Source organism: Prionailurus bengalensis, chromosome B1 (assembly GCF_016509475.1).
Source record: "Prionailurus bengalensis isolate Pbe53 chromosome B1, Fcat_Pben_1.1_paternal_pri, whole genome shotgun sequence".
NCBI classification, from domain to species: Eukaryota; Metazoa; Chordata; class Mammalia; order Carnivora; family Felidae; genus Prionailurus; species Prionailurus bengalensis.
In genome coordinates, this window is record NC_057344.1 from 77947522 (window position 1) to 77965808 (window position 18287).

General features: G+C 36.5%; 1 protein-coding gene across 1 annotated transcript in view; it reads left to right on the top strand.

The window, feature by feature from the left end:
- IQCM (IQ motif containing M) overlaps positions 1-18287 on the top strand; it is a 474138-nt gene that overhangs the window by 116262 nt on the left and 339589 nt on the right. Inside the window, exon 6 of the mRNA XM_043567775.1 lies at positions 18168-18258. Coding sequence (XP_043423710.1) covers positions 18168-18258 — 91 coding nt within the window. The remainder of the gene's footprint in view (positions 1-18167; positions 18259-18287) is intronic.

An 18287-nucleotide genomic window follows, 5' to 3' on the forward strand; every position in this document is an offset into this window, starting at 1 on the left:
TAATGTTGAGTGGTTGGCGGGATGGGATGTTGATGATAGTGTAGTAAATTACCTAACAGAGGACAATTTGTGAGATAAGGAATAAGGAAAATCACAAACGCCACACAAATTCTCTTCCTGGTTGTAGAGTAAAATATAGAACTCTTTATTCATAAGAGTAGACAATAAACTTACCTTAGATTTCTTTTAAGAAAAGGAAATTAAATGTATATGAAATATTCTAATTTGTGTTCATACAGCAATCATGGATTTTCAAGCATTTTCATAAGGTCTCTGAAAGGTCTGGGATTTCTCCCTAATTACAAGCTAAAAAGTTAGCCTGATACGGTTTCATGGGTATAGGCAGAAGACAGAATCAGGACCTGTCAGAGAGAGATAAGGACTTCATTACTCAAATTAGAGCATGCAAGCTGAGCTTCATGTCCACGTCCCTTCCCCTTCCCCTCAAGTCCCATGGGAGCCACATGGAGGGCTGCCATTCCCATGGTGGGTTTGGGTTACAGCTGAGAGATGTGAGCTTGAGGGAATCTATGGCTTTTAGAGGAAGCATGCTGTCTGTCTTGGGAGAGGCATTACCTTACTCCTCAAGGTTGGCTGGCTGCAAACACAACCCTGAGAAACAGTCTGAGTAAAGAGCAAAGAACAGCCAGAACCTGGCATTCTTGTCACCCATTATGATTTTCAGTGTGTTTAGGACCCATGGCAGATTGCCTCTTCTAGCCCTTAGGAACTCTAGACGATTATCTTACCAACAATATGTGTCTATTGTAACTTGTATAAATTCTATGCACATATATTTGTAGTTTCAAAACACTATCGTTCCCTCCTTTTGGCAAATAAGGAATTTGAGGCTCAATGTGTTTAAATAAGAAGCTAAAGTCACAAATAAGTAGCACAGCAGGGACTACAATGCAGTATTTTTAATTTATAGTCTAATGTTATTACCATTGGCCTGTTTTTGTATTAGTGCTAAAGAATTTTTAGGCTTTGTTGGCTGTGTGTTTTAGTGAGGGCTTCTCCATTATTTTATTTACTGCTGTGTGCATTGCAGGAAATGACTCCTCCTTTTCATCTATTGCTGCATTTTGATTTTATCAGACTAGAGTGTTCCTGCGTCTTTTCCTCCTTTTAGCTTAGATAAATCTGTTTATTTCTAAAGGCCTGTAGCTTCCTCAAAGTTCTAGGAAATAAGGTCAAAACAATGAAATTGACTGTTCATAGAATTGCAGAATTGCAGAGATAAAATGTACATCAGACACAATTTAGTCTAACCACCCCACCTCCATTTTACCAGTAAGAAAGCAGAGGTCCAGAGAGCCCCAACGAATTGCCACCCAAGGTCAAAGGTCTTATTAGTGGTAAACAGAAGAGCCGAAACCAAGATTTTTTTGTATCTAAAATTCAGAGTTTTTTGTCACTACACTCTACATTGCCTTCTGAACGAAGAAGAACTCAAGGATATTGGGAGAAGCTTAGTACCTTCTCATTATGTGTTCTAAAGTTCTGTTCGGTAACAATAGTACTTCTGTTTTTCATCATCCTAGGTATTGAAATAACAACAGACTTATAATTGCTTTAAGTCATGGGGTACAAACTTAAATGCCCTTCTGAGATCAGCAGGTAACTATAAAATAGCCAGTGTGATCAATGGGAGGAATAGTGTCTATGGCAAGCTAGCGAAAGCACACCCATCCAGATACACTCTGATTCAATACCTTGAACATTGAAACCTCTCCCCACACCCCTCGACCCCAGCCAAATCTGCGTCTGGATTCAGCTCTCCAGCTGCCATTTTATAACACCTGACCTGAATAACATGGTTTAAAATGATTTGCTGTATCTTTAAATGTGATCTTTTCACAGGGTTTTTAGAGCTAAATATTAAGGTATTAGTTGTCAGCTGCTCTAACCCATCATTATGCTGAGAGAGAAACAAAAGCGATAAAGTGACTTGCTCAAGTCAGTGTGTGACAAAGCTAGTTTGTCACACCAACTGTGACTAGAACTAAATTTCTAAGACACTTAGTCCAGTGCTCTTTCCACTTCATCCTGAAACATTTTTTTAAAAAGAGTATTCAGTTTTATAATAAAAGCGATGAGATGGAACAACACAGTTTGCAGATAACCTCTCAGGAATCAATCAATAATTATTTATTGGGTGTATTACCACAGGCCCATTCTAAGGCACATGTGGCATACTAAAACACAGCAGGTATCTTTATTTTGTCATTTCTGTCCTCTCTAGTTGGGAAAGTCAAAACTACTATTGCAGAATAAATAAATACTAGGATCTTTGGCATTGACTTTAAGAAAGCTTCATAAAGGAAGGATATTATGGGGGACATGAATGCCTTCACTCTCCATATTCCAACAATTATCTTTAGTAGCATATTTAAGAGAACCCCCTGTCACAGCTAAGGGAATATTATGATACTTGCTAGAGGATGCAAGGACTAGAATTATGTGTGTGCGTGTGTGTGAGAGAGAGATTTGAATTGGAATTTGTGCTATTCGTTCTTCATGTTAAACCAAACTTTTTAACCATTGATATCCTAAATATTTTGTGGGCCCCTAATCTGAAGTTTGTGGCAAGTGCTGACGTAGATATAAAAGGTATGCCAACCAAAGTTGTGCTGAGATAGAAGTTACCTACCTTCGTGGGGTATTGTAAGAAATACCAGTTTTAAAAAATAAACTGTTCCTCTATACCTTTGATTTGTGTTTTGTTTTCACCAGTATTTAAGTTCTGCGTTCATACTCTCTGATGCTGCGGTCAGTTTTATTCTGGTAGAGAATTCTTCTCGTTTGTCTGTGTTGCAACTTGGTTGCCCTCCCTAGCCGATTCGTCACTTCTGCCTTTTTCTTTTTCTCCATTTCAGATGCTCCGTCTTATTGCTGTATCTGTAGAACTCTCCATCCTTAGATACTTCAAAATTAATCCTGATGGGGTAGGGGGGCAGGGCAAACTGTTTTTGTAAAAGGTCAGATAATAGTAAAAATATTTGGCTTGGTGGCCCATGTGTTGCCTGTCGCAATTACTCAACTCTGCTTTTGTAACACGAAAGTGGCCATAGATAGTAGGTAAACAGGTGATTGTGCCTGTGTTCCAATAAAAGTTTATTTACAGAAATAGGTAATGAGCTGAATTTGCCCCTGGCTGTGGTTTGCCAACCCCGTACTCTGATCCATTGATATTATAATAGGGAATGCTTATTCCAAGGGTTGAGCAATGTGATACCTGGTTGTGTAAGAAGTTTCTGTTGATATTTTTCTGTATCTTCTGATTAAAATGTCTATTTTTTGTTTTATAATGTACACAGTTAATAAAGCAGAATGCCAGTGTAATTTATAGATAAACAACTATACATATATTGGAACCCCTGATAAAATGTTTTTGTACTGATAGTAGAGTGCGAAAAAGACTGGAAGACTGGAGACTTCTCCAGCTTTGCACATTCTTCACAAATACCATGCATTTGGGAATATGTCTGTCTTGTGCTTATACATGAGAAAGACACTCTCAGCTTATGAAGTAGCGTGTGGTGGTGTGAAATAGAGAAAGGGTTCTAGAGAATGTTAGGATCTTATGAATTAATTCTCTCATATGCTAACATTTTAAATATTTATTTTATTTTGAGAGAGAACGTATGTACGTACGAATGGGGGAGGGGCAGAGAGAGGGAGAGAGAGAATCCCCCACACTGAGTGTGGAGCCTGACATGGGGCTCAGTCCCACAGTCCCAACACAGGGCTCTATCCCAACCCGAGGCTAAATCCCACGACCACAAGACCATGACCTGAACCGATATCGAGTTGGATGCTCAAATGACTGAGCCACCCTGGCGCCCCTCATATTCTAACATTTTAATCAGAACTGCTTCAGCTACTCAATAGTTAACCATTAGCCCGACTTTCCCTTTAACGGAATCATTTTTCCCTTGACATTCTCAAGTAAACTCTGAATTATTACTTTCTAAATAAAATTATTTCTTATTCTGCATAAGGTGTTCTCTAATTCTGATGATCACTCAGACCATATATTTTGTCACTTTTGTTAACCCCACAGCATCTGACAGAAAGTTTGACACAAGACATGTTTATAACTAAATAAAGTGTAAAGCAAAAACATGATTGACTGAAGGCCCAGTCAGTCTCTTTAGAAACCACAGTCGAGGCCTTGGCCTATTGTCTAAACCAATACTTGCCTATCTTTTTAAGGAATTTGTGATACTTAAAAAGTTCTGCAGGTATTTTCTGATCCTCTTCTGATTCCACCTCTTCTCCCCACCTATTTCTAAACATGCCACTAGGAAGTGTTAATTTTAACATGAGTTGCAATCGATTTATTGTGAGACCTCTTTTGTTAATTTCCTGAGGCAGTTTGGTACAATGTCAGTACTTTGGGGCAATGGTAAATCCTGGGTCAGAATATCCATTATACGTAGCTAACAGAGGTAACCAAGTGGAATCAAAACCTTTTAAATAGTGTAATATTATTGCTTTCTAGTAGCCACTTTTATTCTATGATTAAGAAGTTGCATGTTTTAAGTTTTGTTGTTGCTGCTATTCATTTAATTGTACATACATTTAGAGAGAAAGTTGCAAATATAAAATATAGCAAATACAGACAGTTTTGCATTTTTAGTGTGGCGTTGCCAAGGTAGAGTTTAAGTTGGGAACACAAAGCAGACCGATGCTAGCATTCTGTGGTAAGGAGCTTTTCTTGCGCCCGTTGTCCATTTTGTGGAACTTGGTCTTATCTCCGAATACCCAGTTTCAGGATTACCCTGGATTCTTGTTGGAATATTTGCAACTAGAATAGCCCTTTGGACTCTTTGTAGTGCTGGCAACAAGTCAGTATTATTTTCTCTGACATCATCTGTTTCTCTGTTAAGGGCTATATGGAAAAGTTACTCTCCTACATTCTAGCAATTAATTATAATCTTTCAGATAGGCCTAAACTCCTCTTCCGAGGAGGGGAAAAAAATCTCTTAAACAGTATTCAGAGCATACCCAAACATGTCACTACTTAAGTTTCCATCTGTACTTGCTTACTTCTCTTTTTGCTTTCTTCTCATGCTTACCAGGCTCTCGGAATCTATTTGTAATGAAACAAACCAGACATTTAAGCTTGAGGAGACATCTTGTGCAGTTAGAAAGACAAGGAGAGGAAGAGGACACATCTTTACTTAGTGCTTGATTTCTGCCAAGTGCTTATTCTAGACACTTCTCGTGTGAAAAGCTTCCTTTTTTGTTTGTGTCTTAACATGTTTATTATTTATTTATTTGTTTATTCAGTTTTGTGGCTGACAACTAGACAGGTTATGTTAATAAAAATATACATGTGGTATGTGGGTGGTCATATGCCAGAATACTGGGGGTGCGTGTAAAAGTAAGGGAGTCATCAGTAAAAGCATATAGGCAGAAATAGGACGTCATCAGGTGTGGTAGCGCTTTACAAGAATTGATAGTAAAACGCCTGTCATTATTTGTCGATGTCGATCCATATATTGTTCAGTGTATGATCTGTCTTAACACATTTATATTTATGGCAGATATAAGCCATTCTATCTTTATTTAAATAGATTGATTTCAGCACATTAAACTGAAACATGTGTCAAGATATATACATAGAAATTCGCTCAATATTTACACTGGATTAGATCAGGTGACTGGATTGAGGATTTGGGGTTTGTTATGTTAGAGCATATGGGCAAGTTGTAGGCTAGAAAATATGTATGGTGTTTTCAATTTCCTCCTAATTATAGAATCTTATCTATATCAATAAAAGTTTATATTTAACTTTGTGAGAAGTGTATGTGGTGAGCAAAATAATTGTATGCTCCCATGCATCTGTAAATCATAAATTAGATTTTGATAAAAAGTAAATTGATTCTTGATAAAGTTCTGAATGTTAATGGGACAAACATTCCCATATGACTCTAACCATTTTCTATTCTTGCGGTATCTTTTTCAGTGATATAGGCTGACTTTTTTTTTTTTTGGCACCCACATATAGCAAATAACTGTGAAACATTTCAAACCTCAAAGTGACACTAAAACTGTGAAGTATGAAATGGAAGTGCCAGCGTGTGTGAGACACATTGCATAGCACTGCTCAGTAATTCAGTGTGTGCATGCAAGAGAAATGACAACACCATTGCAAGATGCAGCATGATTTATGCTTCAGAAATTAATAAATAAAGCAATCTCCATTTGCAAACACTCCCTAATGCCTAAAGCTACCACCTTCTATGTTTAGCAGTCCTGCCCTAGTAATTACACCCTTCTCACCCCAGGAATATCTGCTGTGAGGGATAAGATTATAAATGAATACCCTCCTTGCCATGTCAAGGTTACTAAATGGTTATGATTAAGGGCTGTGGTATTTTAGGTTTCTCCATGAATGCTTGTATTTTGTTTGTATTTTTAGGTTTCTCCACGAATGCTTTGTATTTTTGTGAATTTAATTAGCTTTACATTGATTTGTCTTTATATCTGTCACCTACTCCTGATGCCTGCTACCTTCCCAGGTTTCTGCAGACAGTATTCTAGGTAGGGTCAAATAAGATCTTTGAGTTCTCAAGATCGAATTCAGGGCCTGTGCTAGAGTGTGATGTATTTACTTGCTTCTGAGACTCAGTTTGTGTGTTTTTATGCCTCACTTTTAGGAAGCATGTTCAGAGGGATTTGGGTTATTAGCAAGTCTCCTGTATTCTTTAGATTAGACACAATGGGAAAGAAAGATGAGGTCCTTGGGTCCCTCTGGTGATGGTCTTAGTAATACAAGAGTCCTGCTAGGTAAAGCAAGTGCTGAGGAATTTATGTTTTGTCTTTATGAAAAGCAAAAGAGACAATACACACATCAATGATAAGCAGCAACAGTTCCCTATTCTGAGCGCCTATACAGGCAGTGCTTTATATGCAGATATTGACAACTTACTGAACACATTAGAGTCTAATTTATAACACTCAGAAGTATCATTCCCTAATTTTAAGAATGATGAAACTGAAGCTTAGAGAGGCTAAGTGTCTTACCCAAGGCCAGCGGTGGACCAGCCAGCTCAGTCTGCTAATCCATATGCCCACACTGCTCACTTTAAGTATCTCATACTCTCTGGTATGATGCATTTCCTGAGGGGATGAGTGTTTGTAGCAAGTTGTTTTCAAAAACTCTTGAGAGATATTGCAATGGAATGGTTTAGAACTAGAGAGTTTAGTAGGTGCCCAGCTATAAGCTAAAAGAGAATAGTGCTAAGGTTTTTGGAGTCATAACCCAAAGATGGACTTCCTTGCATGGTGAGGAGGGAGCATGGGGAACAGGTATGAAGGGTGGTGACCTGACAGAGCTAGGTAGAACACTCACACATCTGGAAGTCAGTTCCTTAACTTCCCTCAATGTGGCTCATCTGTGAGGGAAAGGAGTACATCAACCCTGCTTATGTTAAGTTTTATATCTTTAGCTAGCAATCTGGCTATCTATGTCCGTCTATCCATCCATCCATCCATCCATCCATCCATCCATCCATCCACATCTACCTATCTTGATAAGAAACATGAGATTTCTGTATCAGAGATAGACTTAATTACTCAGAAGAACATCTTACCTCAGTTTCCCTGTGCCTCATATACAGTGGAGTTAGTACCACAAAGAGGAACTCTGCAATTATGAATGTTAGAGTTTATTTGGGGGCATTTGGCACAATTGCCCTTTCTTCCCTGCAGAGAGAGACAGCAGAGAAGGGAGAGGGGAGAGGAGGGAGGCAGAGAGAGAGAGAGAGAGAGAGAGAGAGAGAGAGAGAGAGAAAGGGAAAGAGAGGGAGAAAGAGAGCGAGAGTGAATGCAAGAAAGCTCACAAGTGCTTTATAAATGATAGAAGGAGGTGAAGTGAAGGTCCCTCTGTTTATTAGTCTTTGGAATGTAAATAAATGTCTCCAGGGAAGGTGCCTCTAAATCTCTTTTGAGTCTCTACCTTTAACTTACTTGGCTTGTTTGCCATTCAGGCATCCTTTAACCCAGGTGCCAGAATTTGTTGCCCAGAAAGCCCTGACAGTGCACAAAACTAAAAATATTCATAGAGAATTATCTCCTGCCACCTGTTTTAATTTTGTGTAAGGGAAAGATCAAGATTGGCTGACTGGGGATATGCACCAGTATTTTTCCATCAAGTGGACCAGAGCCCGGTAAGGCCGAGCAAAGGTTCAGATTTGTAAGAGTCATGTAACTGTACCCACATCTTTGGTTCTTATTGTTGTTTGTTTTTTTAGTTTTATTTTTTGTAGGAGAAGGTGGCCTAAGAAGATCAATATAAATACATTTCTTCCGGGCAATTTTGTTAAGCCTTTAGCTATGATATTTACTTGGTAGAGATTCAGCTATTTCATTAGGGGATATCTGGCATTATTTTGCTTTGGGGGAAGAGTGTATGCTACCTAATTTGCTAAAGGCTTAATGAGTACTGCTGTATTTTATGACTAGATAAGAGAGAAATGAATGCTTGATAGAAAAGTTTTAGGCATAGGAATATTTACTTAGCATAATACGACTTTGTGTTTTGTTTTCAATACGTTGTGCTATTACTAAAAGTTTACATACTTGATACAGTATTTTGTTAGCACATTATAGCACATATAGCTTTCACTTTATAACATGTTGCATGTCTGCTTCATATCCTGTATGGACTATAATCAATAACATGTTACTGTAACCATCACCAGCACTAATTGTATTGAGCATTGGCTATGTACCAGATGTTGTTGTGCTAAGTCCTTTGTATGTATTACTCATCCAATCCTCATGGTAACCTATTATCATCATACACATTTTACAAGTGAGGAAGATGAACTCAGAGATATGATGAAACTTCCTGAGGGTCACACTGGTGATAAAGTTCAAATTTATACCCCCTGAAGTCTCTCTGTCCTCTTAATCATTTTTCTGTGTGATCCCTAATAAATAATGCAGTATACCCCCTAGAGGATGAGATTCAGATTCCTAAAATGGGATATCAGTTAACATAATAATTTGTACCTGGTAGATATTGAATTGATTATACTTGAGTAAATTGTCTTAAACTTTATAGGAGATTGGAGTTGTATAATCTTTGTCTTCTTTTTCATTACTATTACATTATATTTTTAGATTTCTGAAAATAGTTATATATTTGTTATTTTAGTACATTTGCATTATTGTTTTACACACTGAGGTCTCATAGTATAGTTAAATTGTACTGACAAAATATGTATTAATTTCCAGTATTCTTCTTCTGACATCACAGAGAACTTTATATTCTCTTTTATTTAATTCAATCTGCTCTTGGTTCCTGGCAGGGTTTTGTTTATTCATTCAGCATTTATTGAGTACCTAATACATGCTAGGCTAGGCACTTGAGGGTTTTGTTCAACAAATGAATGAATGATTATCTTTACTGTGTGATTAATAGAATACAAACTTTTGGAAAGTGGTGATGATGTTTTCCCCTTTTCTTATAACCTCCATGGTCTCTGGCACATGGCTGAAGGAGGTAGTCAATTACCATTTGTTAGTTGAATGATATCATATTGTGGACAAAAATACCTACATGAGAATGGAGTACAAAAATATATAGTAAAATCTGAAGTATTCAGACAACTTGTCTAGCATATCCCCTTTCTGACTAAAATTCATTATATCTGTACCTGGTAAATGCATTAATAAATTATTTCATTTATACAATTAACATTTACTGTGCTTCTGATTTATAATGCTATGCATGAGTTAGAAAGGGAATTAAAAAATCTCGATTCATAAATAGCTAATAACATGCTAGAAAAAATTCATTCATTCATTCATTCATTCATTCTTTATTAAACATCTATTATATGCCAGCCACTCTTCTTGACACTGATGGTATAGTTGTGAAATGGAGCTTACATTCTGCTGGGATAGGATTGATAAAAAGCATATGAATAGAGAAGATAATCACAAAACACAAAAATCACAATGAAGGAAATAGAGTGATGTAATAGACTGTGGGGATATATTTAGATGCAAATGTCTTGAAGGCATCTCCGAGGAACTCATATTTGATGTGAGATGTCACGGAGAGGAGGACCAGTGGTGTGCTGGTAAACTAGCACTCTGGAAAAAGAAAAAAAAAAAGCCTGATATAACATGTCTTGACTTTCATGGTGTAAATATCCCACTGTGGCTAATTTCAGGCTACCAATGGTTTAACATCTGGATTGCAAAAATTTCTAAAAATTTAACAACCGGCCATTGAAAGCTGTATAAACCAGCTGCAACACATCACTGGCAGCAATATGAAGAGAAATCCAGGCAGTGGAAAAGCCTTGAGAGGGGACAGGAATTGACTCACTGAAGGTTCTGAAAGGAAGGAAACCATTGTGGATGTAGAGAAATGGCAGAGAAAATAAGGATAGTGATATGAAATCGTGTGAGAGAGATGACCAGGAATCAGATGATGTATGGCCCTGTAAGTAATGGCAAGAAGCTGATTTTTGTTTTAAGAGTGCTGGAAAGCGATTGAATGGTTTTAAGGTAAATGTTATGATCAGAATTCCATCTTAACCAGATATGTTGACCTCTGTGTGTAAAATGAACTAATAGAGGCTAGAGGGAAATAGACTAACCAGAAAGCTATTTTTCACTCCTAATGTTGTTCAACACATATTCACTCTCTTCTTCTGCCACCTTGGATTGGAGTACGCTTCCCTGACCCGCTGATTGTGAGATTGGCCCTGTGCTTGCTTTGGTCAATAGAAGATAAGAAGACATGATGCAAGCAATAGCTTTAAATGTATTGGTGGTTTAACTTGCTTCTTATACTCCACAATCTGCCATGAAAAACCGTGCCCCAGGTAGCTGAACTCTCCAGCCTGGCCCATCTAAGCCAGCTGACTCAGAGCTGCTCTGGCCAAGCTGAAGAGTTGTGAGCAACAAAAATCTAAACTTGTAATCCACTGATTTTTGGTTTGGTTTTCTATGCAGTATTATACTGGCAATTGTTGTAGTATTAGTGAAATTGGAGAGAAATGGCCAAATTAGAGATATATCTTAGTGATAGTTAATGAGTTTCTGATTTGAATGGGTGGCTGTGTGATAATATCATTTACAGACATGAGAAATACAATAAAGAACAGTTTGGGAGAGAAAATCAAGAGTTCTGTTAAATATATTTTAGATACTTACTAACATGCAAGTTCACATGTAAGACAGTTCTATACACGAGTGAAATTTTGAGGACAGATGTGGTATAGACAATAAAGTTTTAGAGTCATTGGTATATGGACATAATTTGTCCAAGGACCTGGATGAAGTTTCCTAAGGAACAAGTGAAATTAATACAAAAGGGCTTGTGATAGAGGCTCAGCCCTTTAGAGGGTTGATAAAAGAGGATGAGTCAGCAAAAGATATTGAAGATGAGCAGCCTGGTTTTCCTAGGAGCAAAACCAGAAGAAAGTGTCATGTATTCCCTTCACAGGAGGGTTACTATTAACCATTGTGTACTGCTGAAAGCCCAGGAAAAAGCAGACTGAGATTTGTCCAGTGGGAGTGATAGCATGGAAGTCATTGTGCCCTTGATATGGTGTCTGAGCAACCTTTACTGGGAGTGGATTGGAAGTGGGGATGAGGAAGTGCAAACTATGTGTAGACAGCCAGTTTAATCATTTTCCTATAAAGCAAAGAGAAGGTTTTGTTCTGTTTTGTTTTGAAGTGATAGCTGTGATGATGACTGCGTTATGAGGTAATCAGAGTTAAAACCTTTTATTTAAACTTGGTCAGTTTGTTTACCCACCACACTTACTGTTTATTTCAAATCTTTGCCACTCTCCTGAAGATCCTTATCAAACTTCTACACCCCTCTCCCAGTAAATGATCTCACTTCCTACTTCATGGAGAAAATACAGTTCTTTTTTTTTTTTTATCTTTTTTTTATGAAATTTATTGACAAATTGGTTTCCATACAACACCCAGTGCTCATCCCAAAAGGTGCCCTCCTCAATACCCATCACCCACCCTCTCCTCCCTCCCACCCCCCATCAACCCTCAGTTTGTTCTCAGTAGAAAATACAGTTCTTGATAGTGAACTCTTTAGAAACTTATTCATAGCTACCTAAAACCTTATCTACCTTCTTGAAAAGAAAATATATCTATTTTCTCTAGAATATGGGTAAATTCTATCCCATCCCTTCCCTTCTTGCCAGGAACCTACCTTGTCTATTACATATTATTTCTTTTTTTTATGTCTCCACCTTTTCCTTTCTTACAATATTATAAGCATCCTAAAATCTCCTCATCTTAAAAATATATCGACACCAAAACATTCTTTCTCAAACTTATGTCCCCATGATGGTCATTTCATCTCTCTCCTCCTCTTCAAACCACACTTTTTAAAAAGAGAGTCTACATTTATTATTTCCAATGAGTTTATTCCTTCATAGCAGTGAAATCTTGCTTCTGCTTCTATCTTTGCCTTTAACTCTCCATGAATAGGCTCCTAATTATAAAAGCGAAAGGATATATTTCATTCCTTGTCTTAAATGTATGAGATAATGGAAATAGATTTTTTTAGCACTGCAATTGGAAGTACTCAATTATTTGTGTAATTAAGTATTTAGTTATTGAATTCCCTAGGATATAACCTTCATAATCCCCACATTATGTCTTGCATCCCCAGTGCCTAGCAGACTGCCTGTCACATTAGAGGCATTTGGTAAATATTTGTTGAATTAATGATTGAATAAGTGGATGTTGGATAAAAACACAATCCCTGTCCTCAAGAGACCATGAAAGAGTTCACAATCTAGGGAGGAATTGGCATTCTATATAACACACATGTGCTAGAAATTCCAACAGTAGAAAATCATATGACATCCACCCAGCCCACACACTAGAATGTGAAATGTCAGTAAATTGCAATCTGTCATTCTTGACTAATGAATCTGTCTTTAAATTTGCAACATTAAGTTTTAAATTTTATTCTAATTCATATGAGGTTGAATATAATTTAAACAGTGGGTCCTAAAAAGAGAGAAAGGTGAGAAAAGCATTTTATATGAGAACAAACTGAGAGCCGATGGGGGGTGGGAGGGAAGGGAGGGTGGGTGATGGGTATTGAAGAAGGCATCTTTTGGGATGAGCACTGGGTGTTGTATAGAAACCAATTTAACAATAAATTTCATATATTTAAAATAAAATAAAATAAAATAAAATGAAAAGCATTTTATAATTACTCAGTATACAAAACCTAAAATCTCATTTTTTGAATGAAAAGGATCTGGATTTAACCTGTGTGAAGCACTTTCTTAGTATCATTAAATCTCTGCATTGAAGATACATTAACATTCTTCTAGCCCAACTATTTTCATGATACAAAGTTCCTTAATTAATGTTTTCTGGAAAGTCCCTGTCCAGTCTCTGCCAGGAAATACCTGTGATGGGGAACACATTACCTTTTACAGTATCCAATACCTGAATTATTAAAACTCTAAGTTCCAGAAAACTAGGTTCCTACTAAATTCCACTGGTCTAGCTTAACTAAGATTGGTTGCTTTTAGCCACCTGAATTAGAATTTTGGAACAGCCAAAGTATCAGCCAGAAATTATTTATTAATTACAAGAGGAAAATGTACATTCATAATAGAAATATTTGATAGTTGCCACCCAAATCAAATGCCCAAATTTAGCAACACCTTTTGATGAGATTTAATAGGATGTGTAGGAAGGACACCATATACTTCTGTACTCTTCCAGTCAAAAATGCTTAATCTAGTCATGAAGAAACAATGGGAAGAATTCAGATTGCCTTCAAGATGAAAAAAGAATAGGAGGAATGTTTTAGGTCAGTACTGTCCTGTTGAAAAGCATTGCAAACCACAGATGCAATTTAAAATTTTTTGGTGGCCACATGGAAAAAGATAAAGAAAAACAGGTGATATTAATTTCAATGACATATTTTTATTTAGTTCAATATAGGAAGATATTACTTAAGTATTTAATTAATATAACATTTTAATTTGAAATATTACATTTTTGTAGTAAATTTTAGAAATTCAGACTGTATTTATACATATAGTATATCTTAATTCAGAATCGCCACATTTTAAGACTCAGTAGTTATATGCTGGTGGCTACCATATTCACAGGGAATTTCTAGGTTTAAATAGATCTAAGAGATATATATGATCCTTGTTTAGATCCTGGATTGAAGTAAATAATCATCTATAAAGGGTATTTGGGGGACAGTTAGGGGAATTTTTATAGGCAATTTATTGGATAATATTATTTTATCAATGTTAAATCCTTAGGTGGGGATTATGAATGTGTAAGAAATGTACTTGTTCTTGGGAGCTATGTAATGAAATATTTAAAGGAGAAATGTCATACTGTTTTCAGCTTACTTTCAAATGGTGCAGCAAAAGATAAATTACATGTGTATACATATCAGTAAAGTTATAAAATTTGATTTAAACAACTACATTAGGAAGGTTAACTCATTGTGGTGCCTGGGTGGCTCAGTCTGTTAAGCATGCGACTCTTGGTTTTGGCTCAGGTCATGACCTCAAGGTTTGTGAGTTTGAGCCCCCTGTTGGGCTCTGCGCTGAGAGCATGGAGCCTGCTTGGGATTCTCTCCCCCTCTCTCCTGGCCCCTCCCCTGCTCACACATTCTCTCTCTCAAATAAATAAATAAACTTAAAAAAAAGTCAACTTATTAGATCAATATAGAACAACAATGAGAGGATATATATTTTTCAGACAAATATGGAACATTATGAAAAATTGACTACACACTGTTTTATGGAGTAGGAATCAATAAACTTCAAAGAATTTGGAATTACACTTCATGTTCTCTGATTACAGTGAAATTAAATTTTAAAACAATGACAATGAGGTGCACCTGGGTGGCTTAGTTGGTTAAGTGTCTGACTTAGGCTCAAGGTCATGATCTCGATGTTTGGTGTCAGCACAGAGCCTGCTTCCGATCCTCTGTCGCCCTCTCTCTCTGCCCCTCCCCTGCTTGTGCACACGTGCACACACACACTCTCTCAAAAATTAATAAACATTAAAAATAAGTAAAAACCCATGATAATGAATTAAAAAGTTAAAAAAATGACAACGATAACTTAAAATCCCTAACTTAAAAATCAAGGATTACTCATGGAAAGTAAGGAGGATGGATTGGAGGGTATTTTGGTTGGAGGCAGGAATCCAAGGAAGGAAGGTATTAGTTTTCAAAGGAGAGAAGACAAAGGTCCATTTTGAGGCCCTATGTTTGGGAAAGGATGGAAGGGATTTAATGACTGATTGTAGGAGGAAACTGAGGAAGAATGAGTATAAGTAACTTCCAAGTAGATGGATGGATGGTAGTGTCATTAATTGTGAGAGAGAAATGTTAATTGGGATGTCTTGGGACATGTATATAGAGATAGTTTGTTATTCAAATTTGGCACTTGAGAGCAGGCTGGGCAAGATATATAGATTTTGTGAGGCATCTACATTTAGTTGATTAATTTAGCTATGGGCATTGGCTAGATCATTCAAGTAAAGGGTTAGAAGGCAGCCAAAGAAAGAGCTGTGGGGCATGCACAACAGCTGGAGGTGGCAAGGCAACATGAGTCCATGAAGAGACAGGTGAAGTACTCAGAAGTGAAGGAAATCAAATGGGATGATTGATTCCAGGTGAATGAATGGTCCATCCCAGCTGAACTCTGAAGAAAGCATGGTACACAGTGTTAAGGACTAGAGTCCTTTGGCAGTTCCAATGCCTTATGTTCCGTATGTTTGATTTCATTACAAAAGCCCTAAAAATTTATTGCTTTACCTGCATTTTCTTCTCCGAGTCTCCCTGTTTGTCTCTTATTTACCAATTATTCTAACCAGAGGTGATTTATAATTTACATTCTAGAACTGAATTTGAGTTTGATGTAATTGGTTTAGAGACTAGATTTTACATAAAGGGAATAGTTATGAACTCTGAGATGATATAATTTGCCCAAAGGCATACAATAAGTCTGGTTCCCCATCCAAAGGTTTATTAAGCTAATTAGAAGTAATGTTGGATTTTTTATATGCTTTAATTGCCTTTCTAGAAATCCCTCTTTTTAAAGGGATATAACTATACTTATTTTTTTAAATTTTGGATGCAGTCCTAACATGATTTAGTTAAATGCTACTGTAGAGGCTTTTAGTTTAGCATTTAAATGGATTATGCCTGAAGTTTTTTAACAGATTTTATTAAAAAAGGGCGTATAGGGGTGCCTGGCTGGCTCAGAAGAGCATGCAACTCTTGATCTCAGGGTTGTGGGTTCAAGCCCCATGTTGGGTGTAGAGATTACTAAAAAAATGAATTTAACCTCCCCCCCCAAATGGGCATATCTTTTGCTTTATTAATTATTATAGTAACCCAATCTTACTTTCTTTAGCATCACTATAAAATTCACTCCTTAGATCTCTGGATCACACGTTCTCATGATCTTTCCTCCCTATCCTTTTGCTCCTTTGCTTTTCTGCAATAATTTTTGCTGTTAGTCATGCTGTCCCTTGAAAGTGCCAATCACGTTTTATTAATTGTTGTGTCTTATATCTTCCCTCTTTAGGAGTTAGCATAGCAATTTTCACTCAGTAGATATTCCTGAAATAAAATAAGTATGCATATTGAGTATCATATTGATTAACAATGCAGGCTCCAAGGACTGCCTACCTGGGTTTGAATATTGACTCTACCTACTGTTAGCTATATAACCTTGGGGAAGTTAATCTCTTTCTCTGACTCATTTTCCTCATCTGTAAAATGAGGATAATAATAGAACCTAATTTGTGTTGTGCTTGTGAGAGTAAAATATGATAACCCATGTATAGGAATTAGCACATTTAGCATATGGCAAATATTTTTAAATGTTTCTTTTTTTAAGACTCAAACTTATAAATTCCTTCCCTACTTCTTCCTCATATTTCTCCATCTATAAGTGTCTTTATATAAAGTATGTCTTTTGAGCTCTATTGTTACCCTCCAAAGTAAGCAAGACAGAAATGGTCCTCTTTCCCTCATTAGGCAGCTGAGGGGAGCCCCCTGAGCTGCAGGGGCTATAGTGATGAAGGAACTTACAGTCAGAGGGATAGAAGTTGGAGCTCTGTCTCTGTACTTCTTAACTTCCCCAATCTTGGGTAAGCTGTTCTCCTTCCATGTAAAAGAGAGTAATCATTGCACTTCACCAAAAAACAAACAAACAAAAGCGCCAAAAACTGGTTCTGAGGCTTAAGTGTGAGACAATTTATGGGGAAGGCTAACCAACATCCCTGGTATATAAATAGTCAATAAATTTTAACATTCTGTTTTCTGTTTCTCCAAAATTTTTATATTTGTGTTATATATTTTAAATCTAAATTAACATAAGATAGTCAACTGTGCTCTTCTGTTAGTATTGACACACCAACTAGTTTGTAAATTTTTTAAAACAGAGGGTTTCACTTCATAAGTTTCCTGTATCTTTAGTGTATCTTTCTTATACTTGAGCAGGTAGCTAGAATGTGCTTAATAGATATTGAATTAATATTTTGTGATAATGTTTCAAACTATATTAGTCCTATTATCTATATAAAATAGAAAGGAATAGGTATTTAAAAATATTTATGTAAATTTCTCTTTAGACTTTAAAACCTCAATTTTTTTTTTTTAAAGCAGAACTTTGCCTTTTTTGGACGTCAGTCTTGCTTTATCAAATTGATGAGTATTCCTACTTACATTAACTAATGATTGCTAAATTATTTTAAAATAGCAAGCTCTCCATAAAAGCTAAGCCTTATGACGATAATGGTGATAATAATGCTGATATGTATAAACGGGGCTTTGGTATTCATTCGTATGTACTGTGCTGTTGCAGACATTTCTTGGGGAGCTATCTCCTTTCTGATATATGCACTTCATTTACTCTATACCTTCAGTACTAAATTTTGGTAATCGCAAAACATCTGAGGAGCGTGGGGTGAAAAAAAAACACTCAAATGTGTTTTTAGAGTATCTTTGTGTTAGTAATTTGTTTGAAAAATATTGTACCTCTTGTTATTAAAAAATCTGCAATTTGCAATTTAATTCAAAATATGCACTTAGAACTTGAAAACGAAGAGAATACAATTAAAGGTTTTTTTTTCTTTTTTTTAAATTCCAGAACAAGTTAAACTGGGTAAAATAGTGACTAATATTGAATCAGTGAGTAAAAAAATGGAGAAAGAAAAGCATCAGCACCATGTTAAGTCCAGGTAATGTGTAATTAGCTAACCTATAGAAA